The sequence below is a fragment of the Leptodactylus fuscus genome, chromosome 1 (genome assembly GCF_031893055.1).
Source record: "Leptodactylus fuscus isolate aLepFus1 chromosome 1, aLepFus1.hap2, whole genome shotgun sequence".
In the NCBI taxonomy this organism is placed as follows: Eukaryota; Metazoa; Chordata; class Amphibia; order Anura; family Leptodactylidae; genus Leptodactylus; species Leptodactylus fuscus.
This window is the reverse complement of record NC_134265.1, coordinates 220,132,494-220,157,737: the sequence shown is the minus strand read 5'-3', so window position 1 is coordinate 220,157,737 and position 25,244 is coordinate 220,132,494. Positions and strand designations below refer to the sequence as shown.

The following is a 25,244-nucleotide window of genomic DNA, read 5'->3' as shown; positions in this document are numbered from 1 at the left end:
GCGTGACAAACATGGAAGAGGAAGTGGCTCACATGTTTTGCAATAGTGAGATCACAGATGTCTATGCAAGTACTGTGCGTTACACAAGTCTGGAATGGTGGCCCAAAAAAATGTCAAGAAACCTTGACTGTAATATTGTCATAAGAAGCGTTGGCTCAAATTCACAAAAAAGCACAAAAAGTAGACGACAGTAGAGGATTGGAAATGGGTGATTTGGAGCGATGAGATGAAAGTCAATAGATCGGACTCTAATGGGTGCAAATGGGTCTGGAGAAACAAGGAAAAAGGAGGCTAACGGATCAAAAAATTAAAGGTACTGTCAAGTTTGGGGGAGGAAGACTGATGATATGGAGTTTTTGCTGAGCTATACTGTATGTGAGTATCCTACAAGATGAGTTACTTCATACAATCAAGTACTATGGTTATGAAAAGAACAACATAGCGTTCCATCAGGACAATGGCTTGAAGCATATGTTGAGATTAGCAAAGTAACAGTTGAATAACAATGAAGTAGAGGTGCTGGATTGGCCCCCAAAATCACCAGACCTCAACTCAATTGAATACTTTTGGGCATGACCATAAGGATTCCTGATGTGTTGAAAGCCAAAGGTGGATTTACAAAATACTAAATATGTTTTTTATTTTATTTTTAGGAGCAAAACAATAACACTGCAGTTACATGACAAGAATCTGCATAACTAATCATATGCTAAATAGTTACAAGTTAAATGTATGTATGAGATAGCCAAGATGAATATCGATAAAATGATGGTAGTCTCTCATTCGAAGTTGTTGTGGATGGTGAGATATGGAGCATGAAATTCAAAGGTTCGAAACATTATTACCCTTTTGTTCATCGTGTATTGACCAATCAGAGGCAGACAGGTCAGCCCTCCTTCAGCACCCATCTGACATAACAGAGATGAATTATCATATCAGGAACCAAAATGAACAGCAGTGATTGTTTGGGAATCCCGGGGGCTAGAGAAAAAAATACAACTGCACTGGAATCAGTGGGGCCATTAAGAACTTGTAAGAACTGGAATTGGTGGAAGTGGTGATAGGTCCTCCTTAAGGCATGCAATATTAAAGAAATATTAAAATAACTGGTTGGGTACAGGAGATTGCATGTCACACTTCTATACCTTATGAGAAAGGCCCCTGTAGGAAACCCTGAATGACCATTTTCAATAATGTATGCAGTGCTATTGTGAAGACGTGTCTGCTTCGTATACTGTTTGTAACTATACAAATTTTTTTTTAATAAAAACGGGTTACACATTAATATGCATGCAGTGCACAGAGAGCTATAATGTTACAGGGGTCCTGTATTATACAGATTTTTATATGATTTCTATTTTAGTTTTGGCTATTTACTAGTGATTGGGATATAAGTTAGTAGAGAACTTGTCAGCAGTCACTTCCAATGCATTTAAAAAAAAAAGATTTGGCTGATTGTAAATTTACGATTATAATGTCACCTGGTTTTTTATCTAGTTATTATCATATAGTAAGTATATAGTAAGTAAAGCACACATCACATCTCAACTAGAGACCATGTTTGATATAGAGATATCATTTCTCTTGAAGTTCATGCATTTACATAGCTTCAGTCTTTGACTTTAGCAATTCACTTTTTTTGCATTTAAAGATTGTGTCATGCAGTTTTAAAATGGGTCTGTCAGGACCAAAAAAGCTCCTAAGCAGATTTACCAGCAAACAGCCTCAAGTACTCTGGTCCTCTTCATGACTTGTTATCCATTACTGGCTCTTTAGCCTCGGCCTGTTTAATATCCTATTTTTGTTCAGGCTCATGATTGCCTACAGCAATGACTGGAGTGGAATCGGGAAGTCACAAGCCAGGCTATGACTATGGAGACGAGTTTCTCCGAAACGCGTCAGCCAGATATTTTGTATGCACGTACAGCATCCCCTGTTTTTATTGTAATATGCTTTTTTGATTTTAATGGATGAGTTTGATTGTTGGCCATCATCCTTTCTACCGTGATGTCAAGCAAAGGCAGCATTGTTGATCGGAATGGAGGAGCTGTAAAAAGTTAGATATAATGGCTTTTAAGAAATGTGTGGAGAAGTTTGTCATTATGTTGTTTTACTCATTAATGTTCTATTAAAACAGTTGTATTGTGTCACTTATTTGTGATTGCTACTTTTATATATGTCATACTTGTGTTGTTTTTTTAACTGTAGACTGCTTTCTATCGTTTATATCGGTTGTAAAGTCTTTCCTTTTCATCTTTACAGAATAAGTTTATACATACTCATTCTAAATACATTTTGGATTCTAAGTTAGGTTTAAAAAGGTTTTACTAGCATATTGTCATACTTTGCATATCGCTGAAGGTTGTTTTAAAAAAAATATGGCCAATTTAGAACTTTAAGAATGCAATTCTTGGATGTACATTAAGGAACAGACAGGTCAGACAGGGGGTGTCTTTGGTGAGTCTGCAATCTAATCATTCTGCTTGAAGTGGATGTATCTCTAAAGTGGATACATATGTTGATCTAACCTCCTGTGAAAGAAGTATCTTACCACCTGCAAAAGCAAAGAACAGGAAATCATCTTCAAGGCCCAGAGCTGAAAAATTCCCATATAAGGCCTTTGTCTAGATAAATACGTACATATGGCATATTTGTAACACCTCTGGGGGAAAACATAGGGAAGTCTTCAGTGTTGCTGACCTCAGAAACCACAGTATTACATGAATCAACAGTGCAACCTTTGTCTTTTACAGCACAAACAGCAAATTAGTGAAATTTCTACTATACTAATAAAAATCTTTGAAGGACCACCATGCTTTTCAAAGTAGTGACTACACTACCCTAGGATTAGGAACCATCGTCTGAGTGAGGTCATTACACAAAAATCAGCTGGCCCAACTTATTACAATTAAGAACAACAGTCAAGTAAGCGCTGCCTTCCTATGTAAATAAGAGTGAACCTGTGAAATCTGGACAGTACATCAAGTTTGTGAAGAAGAGGTGTGTGGGTGTGAAGTCTGGATTGGTCTAGTAAGTACATTTTAAATATAAAGCTGGGTTGGTGGTATGAAAACTAGACTTAAATACAACACTGACTAAAATGACTTATAGTCCTAATATTCATTGACAAAAACCAAAATGTAGTCCAGCATCCAAAGAAAAGGACTTTATTAGGTAAAACATAATAATGAGAATCTATAAAAAAAAAATGTCGCTTATGTCTTTCTTTGGATGTTGGACTATAATTTTGTTTTTGGTCAGTATTATTTGGTCCCCTGCTCAAGATCCACTGCAGTGGAATGTTGGCTACCAATTCTAAATAGAATGATACACATGTTAGTGTTTCCTAATATTTATTGCCAGTTTTAGGATCTTTGCAACAGGTTCCATAATAATGAGAGGGTAGGAAATCCATACTTACGAACAATACACTGGTTTCCGCCTGGTAGTGTTTTCCAGCCTGGGCAACAATATGAGTGAAACCGAGATCCACAAACATTTGGTCTATAAACAAAAAAAAAATAAAAAAAATAAATAAATCAGTAGAGTTTAACGAAAAATACATTTAACTCTTTGTATACTCCAAAAGAAGTGCTAATACAAAGACTCTTACAACTTAGTGTTATTGGTATTCTGCCACAGAACTCTCCATGCCAGGAATAAAATAATGTTCTTGGGTGTTATATTATTTCAATGTTGTGCAGTGCTTAAAGGGTGAAGCAAAGATCCTGCCAGTGTAATGACTTCATAAGATTAAAGTCAACATATGACGCTTGTTCATGGTCCATTTAGGCTAGACTAACTGGCAGAAAGTGGAATTTTGTACACAAAATGCACATTCTTCACTAGATAAGGTTATCAATACAAAAACACATTTGTCTCATAATACGAACAAAAAAGCAGCAGCTATGTAATGTTTTATCCCACAGGGTATCATCATTCTGCTGCCAACCTCCAGGTGTCTCTATCATTTCTCAGTGTTTATTTAAAGCTTGGTTCACATCTGCATTTGGTAGTCCATTCGGGGAGTCCGCATGGGGACCCCCCAAACGGAATACCGAACGCATTGACAAGTGGCGAGCAGTGAAAGCGCAGAGACTCTATAGTCTGTAATGGGGTCCGTGTGCTTTCCACGCAGTCTCTGCACAAGTTATGCGGACAGGAAAGTAGTTCATGAAGTACTTTTCTGTCCGCATATTCCATGCGGACACCACGCAGAAAGCACACAGACCCCATTATAGTCTATGGGAACCATGTGCTTTCACTGTTCACCGCTTGTCAATACATTCGGTCCCCATGTTGACTCCCCGAACATATTACCGATCGCAGATGTGAACCAGGCTTCAGACTGAATTCATACATGTCACATATGTTGCAGAAATGTATTCTAATAGTTCTAGGTATGTCCACTCAACTACTGTCTATAACTTGAAGTCTACCAGAGTTTATGACAAATAAAAGTTGTGCATGGGTTTTACTATAATTATTAAATATTTGTTTAATATTGTATTAAAACGTATAACTGAAGTTTGCACTCTGTAAGACTAGGGTCACACAGGACATTGTTATATTGTAGACTGTGCTCTTTTTTGTATCTACCCCTTGTTTAGGGTTACAAAAATGCATCAAATACTGTCTTGTGTGACTCATTAATAAGAGAACATGCAGCACTAGAGTTATAGGTGTGAATATGACCAAGAATAACGTCTGCAAGGTGTTTGTATGTTCTCCCTGTGTTGCGTGGGTTTCGTCCCAAACTCCAAAGACACACTGATAGGGAATGCAGATTGTGATCCCTATATGGAGCAGTGCCTGAGAATGTTTGTAAAAACACTGTGGAATATGTTGGCGCTAGAGGAATAATCTTCATGAATAATTTTGTTTTCCCAATTTGTCTATAAATTTTAGTCTTCCATGACAAATTATTTCTGCGCTATTTTAAAACCATTTTTTTCTTTTTCAAATAATCCATGTTATCCTTTTTTTTTCTTTTTATCTTAAACGGCAAAATTGTCTAGCCAACATGTCTATGGTAGATGTCTGATAACTCTGATAACTCATAATTTACACAAGTTTAATCTTCTCACTAAATATTCTAAATGTGTCATTGACGTTCCAGAGCATAACTTTAGGGTGAAGTCCTCCTTTATGTAAGCTGGAAGTATTTAGATAGGACATATGCGTACCCATTAAACACTTTAAGGCTGGAGACCCACATGGCCAATATCATCCACACACTGCAGGAAAATACCCTCAGCAGAAATGCGGTGATTTCCAAAACCTTTCCAAAAATTTTTGGAAATTGCAGCATGTCAATTATACCTACGGTAATGTTTGCAGTTTCCCTGCAGATATAACAGAAGTAGAAAGTCAGCTGAGGAAAACTCTGCAAACTTACTGTGAAAAGTCCTGCGGGAAAAACTGTTATGCTTTTCTGACGCGTGTTTTCTGCACCTCTTTTTGCTTGCGACCCGCTACATGGTGCCTAATAGAGATGAGCGAACACTAAAATGTTCGAGGTTCGAAATCCGATTTGAACAGCCGCACACTGTTCGACTTTTCGAACGGGTTTCGAACCCCATTATAGTCTATGGGGGGAAATGCTCGTTTCAGGGGTACGCAACATTCGATCAAATTCTACTTACTAAGTGCATGAGTGAGGGTCGGGGTGGATTCTTCTCCCTGCACAGCGTCTCCGCATCCTCTTCCGGCCTTGAATTCACTCTGCTAGGCATCGGGCCTAGGCAGAGCCGACTGCGCATGCCCGCGCTACAAGAAAATGGCCGCTTACAGTGTAAGCGGCCATTTTCTTGCAGCGCGGACATGCGCAGTCGGCTCTACCCAGGCCCGATGCCTAAGCAGAGTGAATGCAGAGCCAGAAGAGGACGCGGGAGCGCTGCGCAGGGAGAAGACTTCTAAAGGTAAGAGAAGAACTAGCGTTGATTGGAAATGTATAGCATTCTGCTAATCAACACTGGTTCTGCATCGAATCTTAACTACGAACAGCTAGTAGTACTCGATCGAGTACGAGAATTTCGAATACCGTAGTATTCGATCGAATACCTACTCGATCGAATACTACTCGCTCAGTTCTAGTGCCTAAGCTTAATTTGTTTCCTGTGCTTTTCCTTTAATTTTGATTTCCTTTACTTACACAATGATATTTGAAACAATTGTTACTTTTCTGAGCAACATAATTAACACTAAGATACAGGCAAGATGCAAAATTTCCTAGTCTCGTACATTTCTATACAATAGTCATATTTACATTGATATACATCGTTAATTCCTATACAGTATAAAAAAAATCAATTCAACCAGAATTTTAACATTTTCTGTTGAAAATTGGAAGTAAGCGGCTTTCATTACCACAAAACTGCAGAATGGACTATGGGGTTACACAAATAGTTGTATAGCTTTTAATAGATCTATTTTTAATATTAGCTGGATAATGTCACATCTGGAAGCTATTATGGAAATGAAGAGCTTAGTGATTTTATTTTTTTTGCTTTGAAGGTGTCCAATCTATGAGGTGAATGTAGAACTGAAATCCATTAACATGAAATCACATAAGCATAATAGGGTCAAGTAAAGAGTAGAAGTATTCCTCTGCTGAACGTGATCTTGTTTAAAACAGAATAGGGTGAATAAAATTTTACATGACAAAAAACAAGTAGATCTCTGTAAAGCTGAATATATATTCTGATTTGTGTTTCCATAAGGCCCTACCGTATCCACACACACACACAGTCAGATTGTATATGAGTCGCATCGCGTACAATCTCCATCTGATGTAATATCTCTGTAATATGGCACCATTAGGGCCATACAGGGGCTAATAAAAGTCATAACCTGTTACAGTGCTATGGCAGAGGGCACAGAATATCCTTGTAGACTTCTGACCTGCAAATGTCACTGTTTTCATACTTACCTTTGACCTGTAGGGCTTCCTGTATATTTGTAAAGTAACGTTTGTTAAATGGAATCAATCTGTCAGGTAATTTTTTTTTACCCGAAACTCACCCCAGAATTAAGTAATGACCTCTTCTTTGCTGCACCTTAAGGTTTCTGTTGCTTAAAAGTCATGTTATAGACTTTTAAAACCTTAGGTTGGCATATGCAAATTTATCTTAAAGAGATTCTACCACCTCCACGAAGCATACACATATATGTCACTTTTGTGAATTTGCAGAAAAACAACTTTGAAGTCTTATACAAATTAGGCGTTTGGTGCACTGGAGACGTGCCTTCAGCTCCCTTGAGCACTGCTAGTAGTGCTCAGGGTGGGTTCATATCTGCGCCCCGGTCTCCGCCTTCAGGTCTGGCGACAGGAGCTGGAAGCCCGGCAGACAGCATCTGCCCGTGAGCGCCTTGTGGTCTCAGTGGCAAAACCTTTTTTTTTTTTTTTAACCAGACCCAAAGTCCGGTTTCGCCGTGGACACCACAAAACGCTCACGGGCGGACACTTTACAAACCCATTCAAATGAATGGGTTTGAAAAGTGACTGCCAGTTTCTGTCTTCTGTCCAGTTTCTTAGGCAGAAGACGGAAACCTCAAAGCAGAGACCGAGGCGCAGATGTGAACCTGCCCACAGGCTACTATTATCTCCTGCCTGTGCCAACACAGCAAGAGTTGGTCCTTTGCTATGACATCATGCATTCAACTTGATTATCAAGAACAGTGCTCCCCGGACGGAAAGCCTGTCCCAGTGCACCAATTACCTAATTTACATAAGACTTCAAAGTTGTTTTTTTCTTTCCAAATCTACTAAAGTGGCATACATAACATTGGTATATTGTTTAACACAGTAATGTGCTCTGTAATGCAGTGCTCCCTTTACCTAGTCATGGGGGCAGAGCAGCTTCATCTAGTCCTGCAGTCATCCCTCACTGTCTGACATCAGTCTGATACCCTACCTAACTGCTGTTCGCAGGGTGTGATGACTATATGATTAGATGATGCTACTTCCTGCCCCCCCCCCTTCCATGACTAAAGGTTTAAAAGCTTATAACTGGATTTTCCTGAGGGGTATCTGTTTTCACAGATCCCTCATATATTGCAGTGTATGGAAGGATCTGTGAAAACAGATAAAAATAAAGCATGACTTATATTAATAATCAAATATTAATCATGCGGCTAATCCCTATTTAGAGATATGTGACAACTGTTTTAGAAAAAAAAAACAACAAAAAAAAACTGCCACCACAGTCAGCGTTCACTGTTGTGTGAATATAGGGTTTGATAAAGGGGAAATTACATTTTACATGTGTTTTCCTGGAAATTTGGGAATCTCCTGATCAATGTTTGTAAAGGGGATTGGCTACTCTTATTTTTCCTGGAAACCACTGAAGAAAACTATACAAAGGCACCAATTGTGATTGATGAACATCAGCGTTTTCCTGGGAAAGGGGCCTCTCTATAAGGTAAACATGCCTAAAAAAATGTATTTTAAAGGGGGCTGTAAAAATGGTGCCACTTTGAAAACTGCATATGAATGTATTTATGCACCCAGTCCAACCTCTGCTCTAGTCATCTAGCTATCACATTGAAACTTGCCAGTTTTTCCTGCTGCCAACACACATCAAGCTTTAGGAACTGACAGCTAAAATATCCCACCCTTGGACGTGTACCCTTTTCATAAGATTGTCAAGTTTTGTACACTCCTCAGAGGTTTTCTCCAGCTGACAGGCGCATATCTTTATATATGATGCCTTCACAGCATCCTAAAGTTTTCCTATTGGGGCCTTAGCAGTCATAACTTACCGTAGTTTTCTACTAAAAGCTTCACCACTGGTAGTAGTCTATGCCAAATTTCTTAAACGTTACCTCAAATTATCTACAACATTAAGGCTAAGACCCCACATAGCGTGCCACATCAAAAAAGTGTTGCAGGAAAAAAACGTGGCAGAAACGCTTTGCACAGAAAGTCTGCAGAGTTTTCCTCTTAGTTTTTTAGCTTCACCAGGGAAGCCACCAACATTTCTGTAAGTATAATTGCCATACTGTAATTTCCAAAATCACAACGGCGTTGCAAATCGCAGTATTAAGTAGTTTTTTTTCTGCTCTGTTTTAGAGACGTGCTTGAGAAGACCAGTTGGTATAGGGACAACAAAGTGTATACAAGTAGCTCTCTCACAAGGAGAGGGAACTATATTGCTAGGTTCACGTATCAAAGGCATCTCACTCAGCCAGTCAAATCCTACTATGCACTGATGAGACACATTGGATCTGTGACTTGCTACTATACTGAGCCATTTTCCAAGGCTTGGAGAGTCATTGACCTAGAGAATACTACCTCCAATAGATGGCACTAGAGCTATTTTTAAACTGTGCTTTTAGAAGTGACAATGGATGGCAATAAGGGCTAGTTCACAAGTTGTGAGGTCCGCGCGGGTTTTGACGCAGAGAGAGCCGCGGCAAGCCGCGTCTCTCTCTGGTCAAAACCCGCCTGCCGCGACCATCACTGTCGCGGCTTTCCCCTCCTATGTCGGCTCAAATGAATGAGCCGACATAGGAGGGTGCTGCCACTAGGCGGAAGCCGCAGTCCAGCGCACCGCGGTTTCCGCCTGAAGATAGGACATGTTGCTTCTTTTCTCCGCTAGCAGCAGCCCGCCGCTAGCGGAAAAATGAAGCCCGGCGGTCTGCATAGACCACCATTGTAAAGGGGCGGATTTTGAAGCGAAATCCGCTGTCAAAATCCGCCCCTTTATTCACGTGTGAACGAGCCCTAAGATTGCAAGTTGTTAAAAAGTGTGGCACCTAGATGGTGGTTTTTTTTTTTTTACTTAACATTGAAGTATCTATTATATGCATCCCCTTTTCTGCCCTCTTTAAACACAATACATGATTTAGTAGCTGATTGGTTGAATGTTACATTACACAAATCTACAATGAATCTGACTGGTAAGAGCTCTCATTGCAGTACTAACCCTTAGACTCATTGAGACACAAACCAATGCTTTAGACTTATTCACTTCCAAGTGGTTATTACTAATGATGGCACATATGTTAAATAATAAAGGATATGATTTACTAACATGCACTAAAGTACCCAAGAAGAATAATGTTTATGCTTCAAAAACAGTGACAACTATATTACGAACTTTAAAATAGAAGCTTTAAATGCTATCTGTTGACTCGGTGTGTGGTCATTACAATGACGTTACTTTAATTTTATACAGATCTAACTTTTTTTCTATTTTCTTAACAATGGATGTATTTACTGACTATTTAGAAGTCGTTCTATGAAAAATATTTGCTGCGTCTTTCCACTTTGAAGTAATTATGGCTAAACATTCTAGATGCAGGGAAGAGGACATAACACTGGGCTTCAAAGACTCACAGGGTGCTGATCTCTCACCCACATCTCTTTTGTAACACTGATAATATCACAGACTAAGCCGCACATCTGTGTACCAACATCCATACAACCCACACTGAAGATAAACCACCCTCTGACTTCTGTGAAGTTTACGTATTTTCATTGCAAACATCCTGCTGCTCAAATTAGCCATTTGTCTCATTGATGGTATCCATAGGTTTCTCTTCCACATCTGACGATGAAATAATTTACTTTACATATAGTGGTTGATGGAAGAAAGGATAGGCTAATAAATGGATAATCTGAAAGGGATTAGTAGCCCTAATGTATACACTTAAATGGCCAAAATTTTGATATTATTCCCTATTTACAGGTTATGGGATCACATGCTGATCAGTGGGGGTCTAAACACTAGGACTTCCTACCACTTATGAGACTGGGGTTTCATTCTTACTCTGAATGGAGAGACAGGATGAGCATGTGCACATTAGCCCTATTTATTCTCTGCGCCCTGACAGAGATAGTGGAGCTCTGTACTTGGCTTTCTCTGGCACTTGTGTAGACAGTGAATAGAGGCAATGTATTTGTTTGTCCATTCAGATGGGAAAATTGGACCCTGTTCTCATAATCAGTGTGGGTTTCAATGGATCCATCCACTGATCAACATTAGTATAGAGGATAATGTTAAAACTTGGGCCACCCCCTTTAACTCTGCCCACAGTAGAATGTACACACAGTTTGTCTTTGCTAGTGTTTACAAATAAAGTTTGACTTAAGGCAAATTCATGGCAGGAATCTGTATGGTGCCATATGGAGGCCCTGCGTAATTTGCTGCCAAATTGTATAGCCTTGCTTTTTGAAGATATTAACTCATAGACCATAGCATGTTTTTTTAAAAAACAAAAAACAAAAAAAAACCTTGTCTAAAGTGCATTAGGGCCTCATAAAAGTCTATGGGTGCACAATTTACACTCTGTATTGTATTAAACTATGATACGTCCATGTATGGTCTCTCTGTAGTTGCCAACAGTTTTAGCGTGGGCAGAAAGGGATGGGGTTTCAGCAAATATACCCAAAAGTGTGTACACTGTTTTTTGGTTCCAAATGGAGAGTTACTAGGGGTATGTCGGTGAGGCTAAAACATCTGGGATTTTGCAGGAACTTACAAGTCTGGCCAAACTGAACTCACAGCAGCATAGGCCCCTTCTCATATAAAATGTCTTTAGGCTAAGGCCCCATGTGGCGTCCCGCAGCATAAAAGCTCTGAGGTTAAAAACACAGCGGCAATGCATCATGGTTCTTCCCTCAGTGCTTTGCACAGAAAGTTGCAGAAGTTTCCTCTGTGGACTTTCTGCTTCAATCATACCTATAGGGAAACCACTGGCAGTTCGGTAGGTATAATTGACATGCTGTAATTTCCAAAACTACTAAAAATTTGAAAATTGCAGCGTGTCCACTGCTCATATTTTACCACAAAGTGTGACTGGGGCTCATTTTAATGTGACTGTAAAACGCCAGGGGTAAACCGTGGCATTTGCGCAACGTTGGGCCCCATCCTTAGAGTACATCCACATGTATTATACTTTGCACAGTGTGAAAAAGCACAGTGAAAATCTGTAACAGAAATTGACATCCTGTGGATCCATGAAAATGCCCCCCCCCCCCTCCCCGGATGCAAAACAGCCTTGAAAGATGGACGTCTTTCACAGCCGTTTTGCATTTCTATTCTATAGCTCTGTAATGCACTGTGGATTATAATGGTGCTATACAAGTAAGCAAAATATAGGCTTACAATTGTAGCACCAAAAATCCTATTAATATTATAAATGTGAATGTTTGTGGGTTTGTGAGTTTGGATGTTCGGATGTTTGTTCCTCAATCACGCAAAACCCGCTCGACAGATTTGGCTGAAATTTTCCACAAACATAGTCACTACACCCGATTGCGCAATAGGCTACTTTTCGTCACAATAGCGCACATACGTTTGTGCCAGGACCCCCACAAAACCCAAACTCACACCACCATCTCTGCAATCTCACACAATTTGGACCATAGCAAGCCCCAAAATTCATATTGCCCTCTGCAGCCTCACCCCTAACCCCACACAATCTCATATACATAGACTTTACCACTTTGCCCCTCACCTTAACGATACTCCAGGAGGCTCTCTTTAACGCTCCGGAGCAGCCATGTTTGCCGACCCCCACCGATCTGACAATCCGCGACACCGCCCACCCATGTCAATACCCCTAGGCGGTCTAATAAATGCAAAAAAAAAAGTTTAAAAAAAGTAAAAAAATATATAAAAACAAAAAGGATTAAAAATTCAAATCACCCCCCTTTCCCTAGAACACATATAAAAGTAGTTAAAAACTGTGAAACACATACATGTTAGGTATCCCCGCGTCCGAAATCGCCCGCTCTACAAAGCTATACAAATATTTTTCCTGTTCGGTAAACGCCGTAGCGGGAAAAATGGTCAAAAGTGCCAAACCGCCGTTTTTTCACTGTTTTGATTCTGATAAAAATTTGAATAAAAAAGTGATCAAAGCAATAACATTTCCCAAAAATGGTAGAACTACAAAGTACACCCGGCCCCGCAAAAAAAAGACGCCCTATACATCCCCGTACACGCACGTATAAAAAAGTTACGGCTGTCGGAATATGGCGACTTTTCAAAAAAAAAAAAAAAAATTTTAACACAGTTTTGGATTTTTTTAAAGGGGTCAAAATGTAAATAAAACCATATAAATTTGGTATCCCCAGCATCGTAACGAAACACAGAATACAGGAGACATGTCATTTTGGTTGCACAGTGAACGCCGTAAAACCAAAGCCCGTAAGAATGTCGCAGAAATGCATTTTTTCTTCAAATCCACCCCATTCTGAATTTTTTCCCTGCTTCCCAGTACATTATATAGACTAAATAATGGAAGCATCATGAAGAAAAATTTGTCCCACAAAAATTAAGACCTCATATGGCTCTGGGAGCGGAGAAATAAAAAAGTTATGGGGTTTAAAAAGAGAGGAGTCAAGAATGAAAAACGAAAATCAAAAAATGCCATTGGCGGGAAAGGGTTAACTTCAAATCCCTCTGTCTTAAAGTCACTATGTAAAGTTTCTCACAACACCGTATATATAGCAGCTCAAATACAAAGTAACTTCAACACAAAAGTCTCACGGATTCTCTGAATTACAGCAAAAACAAGATACAAAGTTACATTTCATATCCCATACCTTATACACAGTACGAAAACCTTACCCATGCCTGTATATACCCACTGCTACAATCACTGCAGACGAAGTCGCGGGTACCAGCTAGTAACATATAATTTTGACATGCATCTAATGTATCTAGCTATTTAAATGATGGGTATTCACATATTCACTGCCATTCACACAACCTAATTAAACCAGTGACAACTGTAGAAAATGATAGTACAGAATATTCAGGATAATTAAGATGTCATTGAAAATATTCCATAATTTTCTGAATTCTCAAATAGTTAGAAGGTAAAGTAACTGGGTAAAGCCAGCATAGAAGTATGATATTGACATCCATTGTTCTCAGAAATGTTTTGTTAATCATGTCCTGAAAGCTTCCATGTGCTTTGAAGTTAGTGAGCAAGCCTGGACGAGCTTGACATCCATGCCCACAAGCTATCGGAGAAGAGAGCCAGACACAGCTGTTTTAGACAGACCTGTAATTTCCATTTTCAGGACTGTACGTGTGCTGATATTCATATCTGCTCGGAAAGTCCTTAGTCACAAAAGAATTGCCAATTGCTAGAAATGATATGTGCGTAATCTTTATGGGGCTGCTTCTCAATAACCACAATTGTTTGTGGGATTGTGGTGTGCTAAAGGGATCTAAGCTCCAAATGGCTGCTCTTATGTTTGCACAACATTCGCAGTAAAATGGAGAACAGAGTGAACAGAGCAAATAATGGGCAGACAGGAAAAGGCTTAGACGTTGACTGGCTACATCTTTCACTTCAGTTCTTCAACTTTTGTCTTCCATTATGTATATCCAGCTGGTTAAAGTTAGATCAGTCTGAGGGAAAGTACAAGGAATGGCATAAATAACAATAAAAGGTATTCTTACACTTCTTCCTGCCCCCTGCTTCCAAGTGTGACCTACAGTCTTCAGTGCTGGGATGGGTTTACATGGCTGCAGCAGGGATCTACTGTATACCAGTGCAACCAAACTCCGGCCTCATTGAGGCCAGTGATTGTTGATGATCTGATTATACAGCCACACCATAATACAGGAATGGAAACAAATAATGACACTGAGAACCGGAGCCCATTACTAGAAGAGATGGCCAAGAGGACAGTAAGTTATAGCTTCTTGTATTATTTTTAATCATTCCTTTAGGCGACATGCGCACAACTGTGTACATGTAGACTTGTGTGATTAAAAGGCACAGACGGCACATGGATGACATCCGTGTCCACCCATGCCTCCACAGGCTCATTTACTGAGGTCAGTGACCATGAGCCGCAAACCAAGCAGGACTAGGATCTGTCCTGAATTCTGCCAATGGCTCATAACCCCATACACAGCACAGTGAAAATCCACATGTGCATGAGTTTTGCATGAAATTATATCAGATTTTTGTGTTGTTCCAATACACACAAAGGAAATAAACATGAGGATAACAAACCGTGTGTAACTGCAATAATTTTCTGGGAGAAATACTTCATTTTCAGGGGTGCCAACACTTATAGCCTTGACTATATTTCAAATTTTCAGTTTTGCCATTGGCTCATATTTTCATCACATACAGTAACAATGAGGTGTATTTTTACATTATTGATGGGGTTTCTCCTGTAGATTCAGGCTAAGGCCCTACAATGCAGAAAAGCAGACGTTTTTGTTGCAAATTCTGCTGCGTTTTTTGAGGCAAAGCCAGGAGTAAATTAAGTAGAAGGGAGAAGTATATAGGAAGTAAATACTTCCTATATATTTCCCATTCTTTTTGTAGCCATTCTTGGCTTTGGCTCAAAAAAGCGCAACAAAATCTGCAACAAAAAAAAGCTGCGTTTCCGCAACGTGGGGCCTTAACTTTAATAGAGGCTGAAAAACGCAGCAAAACCTCAATGAAAAAGGCTGCAGAAAAAAAACAGTTTGTGTTTTTTTCAATTGTTTTTAGCTGCATTTTGCTATGTGGGGCCATAGACTAACGCAGTTTTTTTCATAGAAAAAATGATTGGCTGTCTTTTAGGAAGTAATGTAAATCTGTGTATTTTTCTATGATATATTGCTTTTAGAAACTCATACTTTAAAACTTCAAGGCTTTATTACAAATGTATCTGGACTAATACCATAAGGATTGGTCAGACTAAAATGCCAGGAACACTAAAATGCACCAGAAGGATCAACCACATCAGAAAGACAATTCAGACAGAAAGGGTTTCATGTAGTAGGTTGGAACTTAAAATAAATACATAAATTCAAGAAAACTTCTCCAGCTCTTTGCACTATTCCTTGGAAGCTTTTGATCTCTACACCCAAGTAAAACAAGGTATTTCTGATAATTTACTGAATGTGCAGATTCTAGTAAGAACAGGCCTGGGAGCAGTACAATGTAAACACTGTCCAATGGCACATTTAATAAAATAAAACCTGACAAGGAAGTCTTGGAAACAGTTTGAGGTTGTGAATGTGAGAACTAGACGCTAGTCTACATTGTCCTCACTTTTCATACATTGCTAAAATGCTTTATCTTGGCTACTCTTAATATTATGTATATAGAGCTGAGCGTCTATTGCATGAGTCAGCGTCCTATTGCAGATTGCAGTCTAATTTTCCTATGGCTTTAATGAGTAACATGCTAAACTATGCCTATTTTTCTCATGGAGTAAAAAAATTTCATAGTTAATGGTCACTGAATCGTAGACTTGAGTCCTTCATTGTAGCCAAAACTATCTGTAGTATGGTGGTTATGCAATATTTTATACCCTGCTTTGATCAGACAGCCAATATCTACATCAAAGTCAATCAATTAAAACTTTCATTGGAAACAGTAATTGACATTAATATGAAATAATTTTAGTGTACATTAATCAATATTGGGCAGGAGTTCCTCAGTCCTACAGAAAAGATGATTCTTGAAGACCACCTTCCATCAACATCTAGAACGTACATCTTTGGTGGGACAGTCAAACACTGACAGTAATCGTACGAAGTAAGGCTAAGTTTACATATCAATTGTGAATTCCGTTTTTCAGTTCCATCATGGGAACAAAATATTGGTATTAAAGTTGTGAATGATTTTGATACCAAGAGCATAAAATATATATTCCAGTGTCCTCTATCTGTATATGGTGTACAGTTAGGTCACATAAAGATAAATGGCCTCCATACTATGGCTGTGTGACGCTTGTAAACCATTTATGTGCAGAAAGGATGTGTTTTGGAAATTTTTAGAAGCTTTGTGGAATAATATACACATTGTCAGCTGAATTTGAAAGCGCTGAGAAAGTGATTTTATTTTTAGGGAAAAATATACATTATATTTGACAAAACCTTTAGGAATTACAGTTGAAGTCAGAATTGATATCGATAATAACACAACAATACAATATATGGAATTTTTGGTTGAAATTATCACTTCAATTATTATCTCACTATTATTATACAGTATATGTTGTACAGGGCTGATCAGTAGTGTTGTAATATTCCCAGATATTTGCTTTGTGCCTCCGCTTGAGTCTTACGTGAAAGGGTCACATTCCATTGAGTTACTTGGTCATTGCTTGGGAGAACATTATTGTATCATGAAAATACCTAATTTGCTACACTTGTGTCAGGGTCGAATATAACAACCTTTGTAGACAGTCTATAATTATAGAGTGCCCAACGTTACTTTCAATACTTTTATAGCTATTGCTGAATGGAATCAAATCTCAATGAAAGGGGTAGTCCAGGGTCAGATTAATATTGAGGCATAAATGTCTGTTTGTATAATGAAAAGTTCTACAATTTTCCAATATACTTTCTGTACCAATTACAATTTTCTAGATCTCTGCTTGCTGTCATTCATTCTTCTTATTCTCAGTGGATAAAAATCAGTCCATGGTCATGTGATATACAGTCCATGGTCATGTGATCGATACACAGGTGCAAAGCTCGTTATAGCCACAATAATTAGACAACTGCCTGGTAACGAGTTGTGCACCTGTGTGCTCATCACATGACCGTGGACTGTATATCACATGACCGTGGACTGTATATCACATGATCGTGGACTTTATATCACATGACTGTGGACTGATTTTTATCCACTAGAGGTAAGCAGAATGAATGACAGCAAGCAGAGATCTAGAAACTGTGAGGAATTGATACACAAAATAAATTGCACGATTTTTCATCATACAATTTTTCATATAATTGGACATCTCATTTAACATCAAGTTGTTTTATAAATTACATTTACTTAGAAATTTTGTTCATTCTTCAAGGCACAATTGGAGAGATGGTTTCTTTGTAAAGTGACTGCAGAAAAATGAAATTCAAAGATATATATGTATATGGTGAACATTCTATAACAACTTTGTCAAAGTACTCAAAAAATACAAAATATCTTCATGGAACAGCCATTGAGATTATTCTGTTGCTACCAGGAGAGTAGCTACAAGGGGAGCATTGGTAGCAGTTGCTACCAGGCACTGGACCCTGAATGGGCCTAATGGTCCCCATGTAACATAAAATATAGCAGTATTCTAAATGGCACAAGGTAGATAGAGGCTCCTTTACAAATTTTGCTTTAGCGTCCACAAACTTCAACTCTGGTTGTTACAAAATGGTAGCAATACTCAATGGAATAGTGGGAATACACAGACACATACAATTTTTTTTCGTCTTAAGAAAATATTATTTGATTACATATGACTGGTTGAACATGAGTAGATCCTAGCCCCCACTGTATACTATATATAGCTACACAGTTACAGGGTTAACATTGCTACTTACAATAGTAGTGTCTTTTAGACTACACTACATGTAAGGGGCTTACTAATGAGATGTTCTAAGGCTAATACCCTGAATGCACTATAAGGACCCCCTTTACTGTTCTTACCTCAGGATTCAATTTTATTAAGGTCTGAGCATGAATGGTCTATACTAGAAAAGGGCCTTCACAAATAAGATTGCCTAGATGACAATCAAGGAATAAATGCCAAAGCAAGATAGAAGCTTCAACGCCTCAAATGTGAGGCTTGAAAAAGCGCCACTAGGCACAAAACTTTCATTGCCTCCTTGCCTTATATGCATAACCTCTCTACTGCATCACCCCCTGATTTATTTTTTTTTGGACACTCAGAATAAATTCAGTTTTGAAACTTTTTCCCCCCAAATATTGGTAATTCCTTTTACAGCACCTTGTATTGAACTGTCATAATTACATGATCGGAATGTAAATAATCTTTTCATATCTAGGATTCTTGAACCCATAAGATCAGTCTGAACACATTTAATTTAGTCAAAACTAAACATTCTAAGAAGAAAGACTATTGGCAAGACACAATTATACTCTCACATTATAGGGGCAGGAATTTGAAAGCCCTCAGGTATTTCACGAGATCAGAGATAGGATCATCTGGTCATGCCTCACAGCACCAGCAGAAACCTCAAGTAGAAAAATATTAGCAGTCTGGAGGTCCTTGCTTTTGGTCACACTTTGTTACATTTATGGTGTATAGACAGAGCAGGGATTAAGTGATGTATGCTTCATCTCTATGGTCCCTCAAAATTTTAGCTTTCAGTGTATATCTCAAACACGATAACTGTCTAGTGTAAAGACAATACTGTACTTTCAAGGATACAAACCACAAGTGCCAATCCTTCACACTAACTGCAGAAATGGTGTTGTGAATGAAAAAAGGTTATAAAACATGCTACTACTCGGGATCGATACAGGATATGTATAGCCAAGTACTATGTATTGTGCTTATACCTAATTTAGATTTTACACAGATTGTATCTAGAGACACCTTTTCAAGTTGAACATATTAGATTTTTGGAAAGCATCAGTGAAAATGATTATGTGTAAATAATGTGTCTTTAGTTCTGTGATCTATGACAAGGCCTACTAGAATATCTCACTAAAGACGGTTGTATACAAGACTTCTCCTGAGTTGCACCACTTCTCTGGAATGCTATATCCTGGAGAATTAGATTAACTTCCAATTTCTACAGCTTCAAGCGCAAACTAAAGACGCATCTTTTCAGACAGGCCTATCACAATTCCTAATGTAAAACCTTCTGTACCATAATTAGAATCCCTAAAACAAACCCTCCTCTATTCCCGCTCCCACATTACCCCACGCGATATGATGCCTTTTCGGGCTAACTTTATATGTCCAGGCACCATCTACACATTAAAGGACATGACTGGTGATGGCTCATACAGCTTTATGTCTGTGTAATGACAGTAACCTCTATTAAAAAATTGTCTGACCTCTGTACAACCAATGCTACCTCTGATACCGCCCCTGTTACCTCTTGTGTCAACCCTCTACCCAATATATTGTAAGCTCTTGCGAGCAGGGCCCTCAGTCCCATTGTGTGAAGTGACTACTTCTTTGTAATGTATCTTTTTGTCTGTAGTTGAACCCCACAAATTATACAGCGCTGCGGAATATATTGGCGCTATATAAATTAAATTTTGTATTATAGAAGCAGACAAAACATATTGGTAGACAACAAAGACTTACTGAGTGCTTTTTGGGGATTTACATATCAAAGAGATAAATGTGGTCTAGGCTAAATAGACTTGGGTCTTGTTCAAAAAATTTACATTTTTTTATAATGTCTGTACTAGAGATGAGCGAACACTATTCGAAACTGCCATTTCAAATAGCACGCACCCATAGCAATGAATGGCCGCTTCTATTCACTCCTATGGGAGTGTGCTATTCGAAACGGCAGTTTCGAATAGTGTTTGCTCATCTCTAGTCTATGCCTCTCTGTAAAAATATGATCAAATGTAGTTTTTGTAGCAGTTGTTAAATCTTTGTATTGATAATATGTGATCTTTCATTCCACATAGTCTACTAATGTGCTATCTTATGTCAGGTACCAGAGTGATGCCATGTTCAACGGATGCCTCTGGAAAGAGAGTGGCCAGACCAATGCTAAGCTCAAGTACAATAAAAGCATTGATATTATACTTATGGGAGTGACATTGTATATTCAACAATACCTTCTTTGTAACTGCAATGCAGACAGGCATCCTGTAGAGTGAGACTGATGGAGACAACATTTTCACTAAGTACAAATTAATCTTTGAAACCGCAAAACAATCCAAAAAAAACTGCTTTATGTTACAAAGAACTGAAAGAAATCGATGATTTTATCCCTCTGCTCCACCCTTGCCTGATGTTTAGCAGATACATTTTCTACACATGTAAATGTTTCCAGGTGTAATGACTGCATACACCAGTTCTGTTTTAACAGCCTCGCTGGGGATCGCCATGCTTATGCAGTAGAAATCTTTTGGCACCCTTGCTGGAAAAGTTTGATGCATTTTTAAGATTTTAGGTTAGTAGTCTGCATAGAACAGACATGGCTTCAGAAAGGTGTAACCCGACTGCTTTCTTTGGTCTCTGATGTCATAGAAGCCCAAGTCCTTGTGGGATTTATTGAGATTTCATGCTTTTGAAGGATAAAATTGAGATTGTAACATATTTTATTAACAATCTTTTGGACACAGTGCTCAGTAAACCTGTAATCAAATGTAAATTCTCTAAAAATGTGAACTATAGACAAATTGGGGAATGTGAGTCAATGTGTAAAACAATTGTCCAGTTCCTGGTTTATTCACATGGGATCCATGAGTTTATTCAGTAACAACATGATTAAAGTTTTCAGAAGAACCAATGATCTTGAATACCCAAAGACAAAACTTATTTTATCTACCCCAATCTATCTTATCTTATCTACCCCTGCTTAGGCTTCTTATACTTTGTCTCCATTAGTCTATCACATAACCTCTGGCAATGCATTTTTATTGTGTTACATGTAGGTGTAAAATTAATGAATATGTAACCTGCTAGGTCAATGCCTGTGAGCACTGAGGCCAATGATTAGCACGCAACCACCCCTAGGGATCTTCAAATGGACCCCAGGGTTCACAACTGACTATATGGAAAATAGTAGTCTAATGAGTTTGGGAAATTTAAATCAGAAATTGAATTCACACAGAATGAGCAAATAATAATGTAATATCTCAATAAGGACAACAGCAGTAACTATTTGGTTGAATTGTTATATAACCAATAATTTATTATTGTAATTCAAATGGCTTAAATATAAAATACATACCCTCTTAAAGTGTCTTGTCCTCTTCTTCTCACCCTGAGTGCTTGCCTGTCTTCATAGCCAGCAAACCTGTCCACTTGCTGGTCGCCAAGTTCCAGCTGGCCCTGAGCTTGCTCCACATACCACAGTGCTGTACATCCCAGCATAAATTTGGCCAGCCATATTACCCCCATGATGATAGGGGTTGAAGATGTTGTCCAATCTCCCTAATTACTTGTCTTGATATCTTGTTGCCGTTATTTAGGTGAAAGAGGTTTGACTGTGTTCCTGAGCATAGAGATCTCCAGTCCTGATGCACTCCTGCAGAGGCTGCAATAGAAAATTACATTTAATGGTTTTATTAAGATCACAATGATGCAAAGATGGACCTAAATCTTAATACAGATAATATTTAAATAACAAAAACTAGCAGCATTGTATTAATAAAAAAAATTGCCTTAGGCTCTGTTTGAATCATGTCTGTGACGTATTCAGGAATATTCCCCATTGTATAACTGTTCAAAGCCCAAGCACACCATAAGAGTGTACATAGTAGTTAACATGAGTATTATTTTTAAAAACCTCCAGAAACCAATCAATATGTTGGACACATTGATTTTAAGAGGCATGGTCATTAATTTGAGGGTGCAAAAAGACAAGGTTTTACCTCAATAAGATATTCACGCCACATGGAACAGACTGATGTAATCTAATACAATTTGTTTGAAAAAATGATTGGCACCAAAAATATGCCCAGAAGCCGGCTTGGGCCATTACTACTACACTTTCTGACAAACATTACTGGATGAACTAGATAACCAATGACTGGACATCCCAACAGCAACCTACACATGCCATTATAGATTATGCAATACATCTGACCACTTTTTCAGCATCTTGGCTGACCCACTTTTTCAGCACAAACTTGCCTATTTTGACTACACCCTATCTAGCTTTGGACAAATGATCATATTTAACATGTAATTTATACCAGGTAAGCTGCAGTGTCTCAGTTCTGCCACTACATAGAGAACAGAGCTGTCTGCTTCCTGCTCTATTCTCTGAGTTTCAGCTGCTGAGAACATCTAATGCGGGTCTGAAATTAGTGAATTATCTTTAGGATAGGTAGTTAATATTTTTAGACAATAAAACTGATTTAACTGATGCTGTTGGGAGTCCAATTTTTGAGATATGGTTTCCTTCAAAACAGCACAAGGATGTGGTCATAGCAGCATGATTGAATATATCAGAGACATGAACTGAGTTGTTTACTGTGCATTTTGTATGATATATGTAACATGCATCTGTTTGATGTGATATATGTATTGTATCCATCTTGGTTGTGTGTGAATGGATTGAGTCTGATGTGTACAGTACCCTAGGGATCAAAGAGTCTGAGGTTGTGGCTTATGATACATTGACATCTATACATCATGAGTTATGATATGAACCTGTACAATTATGAAATTGAAGGGTATGAAATTGTAATATTTGCAATTCCCATTGTGGGTATGTTAGGCATATGTGAAATGGTGCAACTAAGCATAGTTATAACCAATTTGTATGTGAAGAACATTTGCAAAAATAATTATGTCCAACCATGCATATATATTTTCCATAGTATAATCTTAAGGAAATGTTTTTTCATATGATCCACGCTTCAATATGCTTCTTTTAACCACTCCTGCTACAATGCCAGTCACAGTGCTCGGTCTGATAATACTAGCAACCGCCCCTCAAGGAGCTCAAAGGCCTCCTGCAGCCTAAGAAAACTCCCTTTTTATAGATAACACATGACAAGTGGTGGCCCTGTTAAATATTTTGCATAGGGGCCCATGATTTTCAAGTTACCCCTTTGGTATCTATACAGAGGCAATTGTCATGTTAAAACTATGTAGTATAGTTGGCTAATATACAATAAGACTGCATTTTAGGGCCTCAAATAAGGGACAAGGCTGACAATAAGTTTGTGAATAGAATTGTGAATACAACTCTGGACTAGTAGGACATATAACTTAGAATTAGTAGGAGATAAGTATTTGGGTTATTATTATTATTTATGTGTATAGCACTATTAACTCTATGGTGCTTTACATTTGAGGGTTTACATATGGTACACAAAGGATACAAAACAATTATAATACTAACAGTGGCCAACTGGCACAGTGGGATAGAGGGTGGAGGGCCCTGCCCGCAAGAGTTTACAATCTATGAGGGAAGAGGGATAGAGACAGAAGGTGAGTGGAGAGACTGAATAGGGCCTTCTTGAAGCCTGTAATTGTGGGGGTCAGTCTTATGTGTCTTGGTAAGGAGTTCAACAGTGTGTGTACATATATATATATATATATATATATATATATATATATATATTATTTCACAATTTAAAGGATAAATAGTTGATCAGTATTGGTCTGACTGTTGAGAGACCACTGATCCTGAGAATGGAGGTTGTTTTCTTCTCATTGTTAATTCAGCCTGACCACAGCCATGCTACATGTAGGCCGCATTTGCCCTCCCATTCACTTCAATGGGAGTGCCAGAGATAACTGAGAGCTGTACTACGACTATTTCCAGTGCTCCCATTAAATCAAAAGGGAGTGCGGAAGTATTATAGGATTAGAAGAACATGGCTGCTTTCATACGTTGCGTGTTGCAATACCAAACACAGCCTATGGATAGTAGTGGCACTATTTTTGATACAAAAAAGAAGCCATGTTTTTCAAATCCCAGATAAATCCTTTAAATGGAGCACAATGGCACTTAGAAATCCCAGTATGAGTGGGTTATGTGCCCTGTCTTAATGTAATGTCCCTTATATTACTTGAGTCCTTAGGACGTGTAATTTTGTGACTTTTCCCATACATGTAGAAAACCCTAAAGTTCTTAGAAAACATTTAAGAAGCCATTTCAAGTCCTTGTAATGTTTTCCATGGTACACAAAGTGTTGACTACACAGAGGAAAGGGGACCTTTGTTCATCCAGTGAGAATGATGTGTGACAAGTGGTCCTGTTTTTCTGTACACATTTAGATTGATTGATGTCTGTTTGCTTATACAAAGAGGAGGCGTATTTCCCTAAAAGGAATTGCACTATGGCAAGGTCATTCATTCTGCTGTTCTTTCTCCACCTCAAGAAAAAGGATTTCATTAAGTGGCGACTGATATTTGTAATTGACCTAGAATACATTTTATACCACTGAATTGTCCTTCTAGTCCTTTAAACTGTTGTAGTAACCTTTTTTGACATTGTATGATCTCTATTTTTTCTGCTTCTATTCTTAACTGCAAGCTTTTTGGGAATTTCTAAACCGTACTATAAAAACTAGAATAAACCATACCTACAAAAATACTATGAAAGAAGCCAGTCTTGCAAATGCATGAAAAGAAGGGGGGCTATGGAAGAAAAGCGCCACACCCAGACCCTATTACTATTAAAAAAGCTACAAAACCACATGAAAAATGCAACAAACACAAATGCGTTGTGTACAAAATAATACTTAGCACAAGCAATCCAACTTGTAAGGCTGTAAGAATAGGCTCCTAAATGAATTAGTTGGTAAACCGCAATCTGCTGTTAATGGCAGTCTATAGTCTGTGAATGGACTCCATAGAGCAGGCT

At 38.4% G+C, this 25,244-nt stretch overlaps 1 protein-coding gene across 1 annotated transcript in view; it reads right to left on the bottom strand.

Annotated features, from left to right (window-relative positions):
• The window catches only part of LOC142215467 (fibrillin-2-like), a 116,922-nt gene that overhangs the window by 89,375 nt on the left and 2,303 nt on the right, over positions 1-25,244 (bottom strand). The window contains exons 2-3 of the mRNA XM_075283698.1: positions 21,651-21,956; positions 3,422-3,504 (exon numbers count right to left, since the gene is read on the bottom strand). Coding sequence (XP_075139799.1) covers positions 3,422-3,504; positions 21,651-21,820 — 253 coding nt within the window. The 5' untranslated portion in view covers positions 21,821-21,956. The remainder of the gene's footprint in view (positions 1-3,421; positions 3,505-21,650; positions 21,957-25,244) is intronic.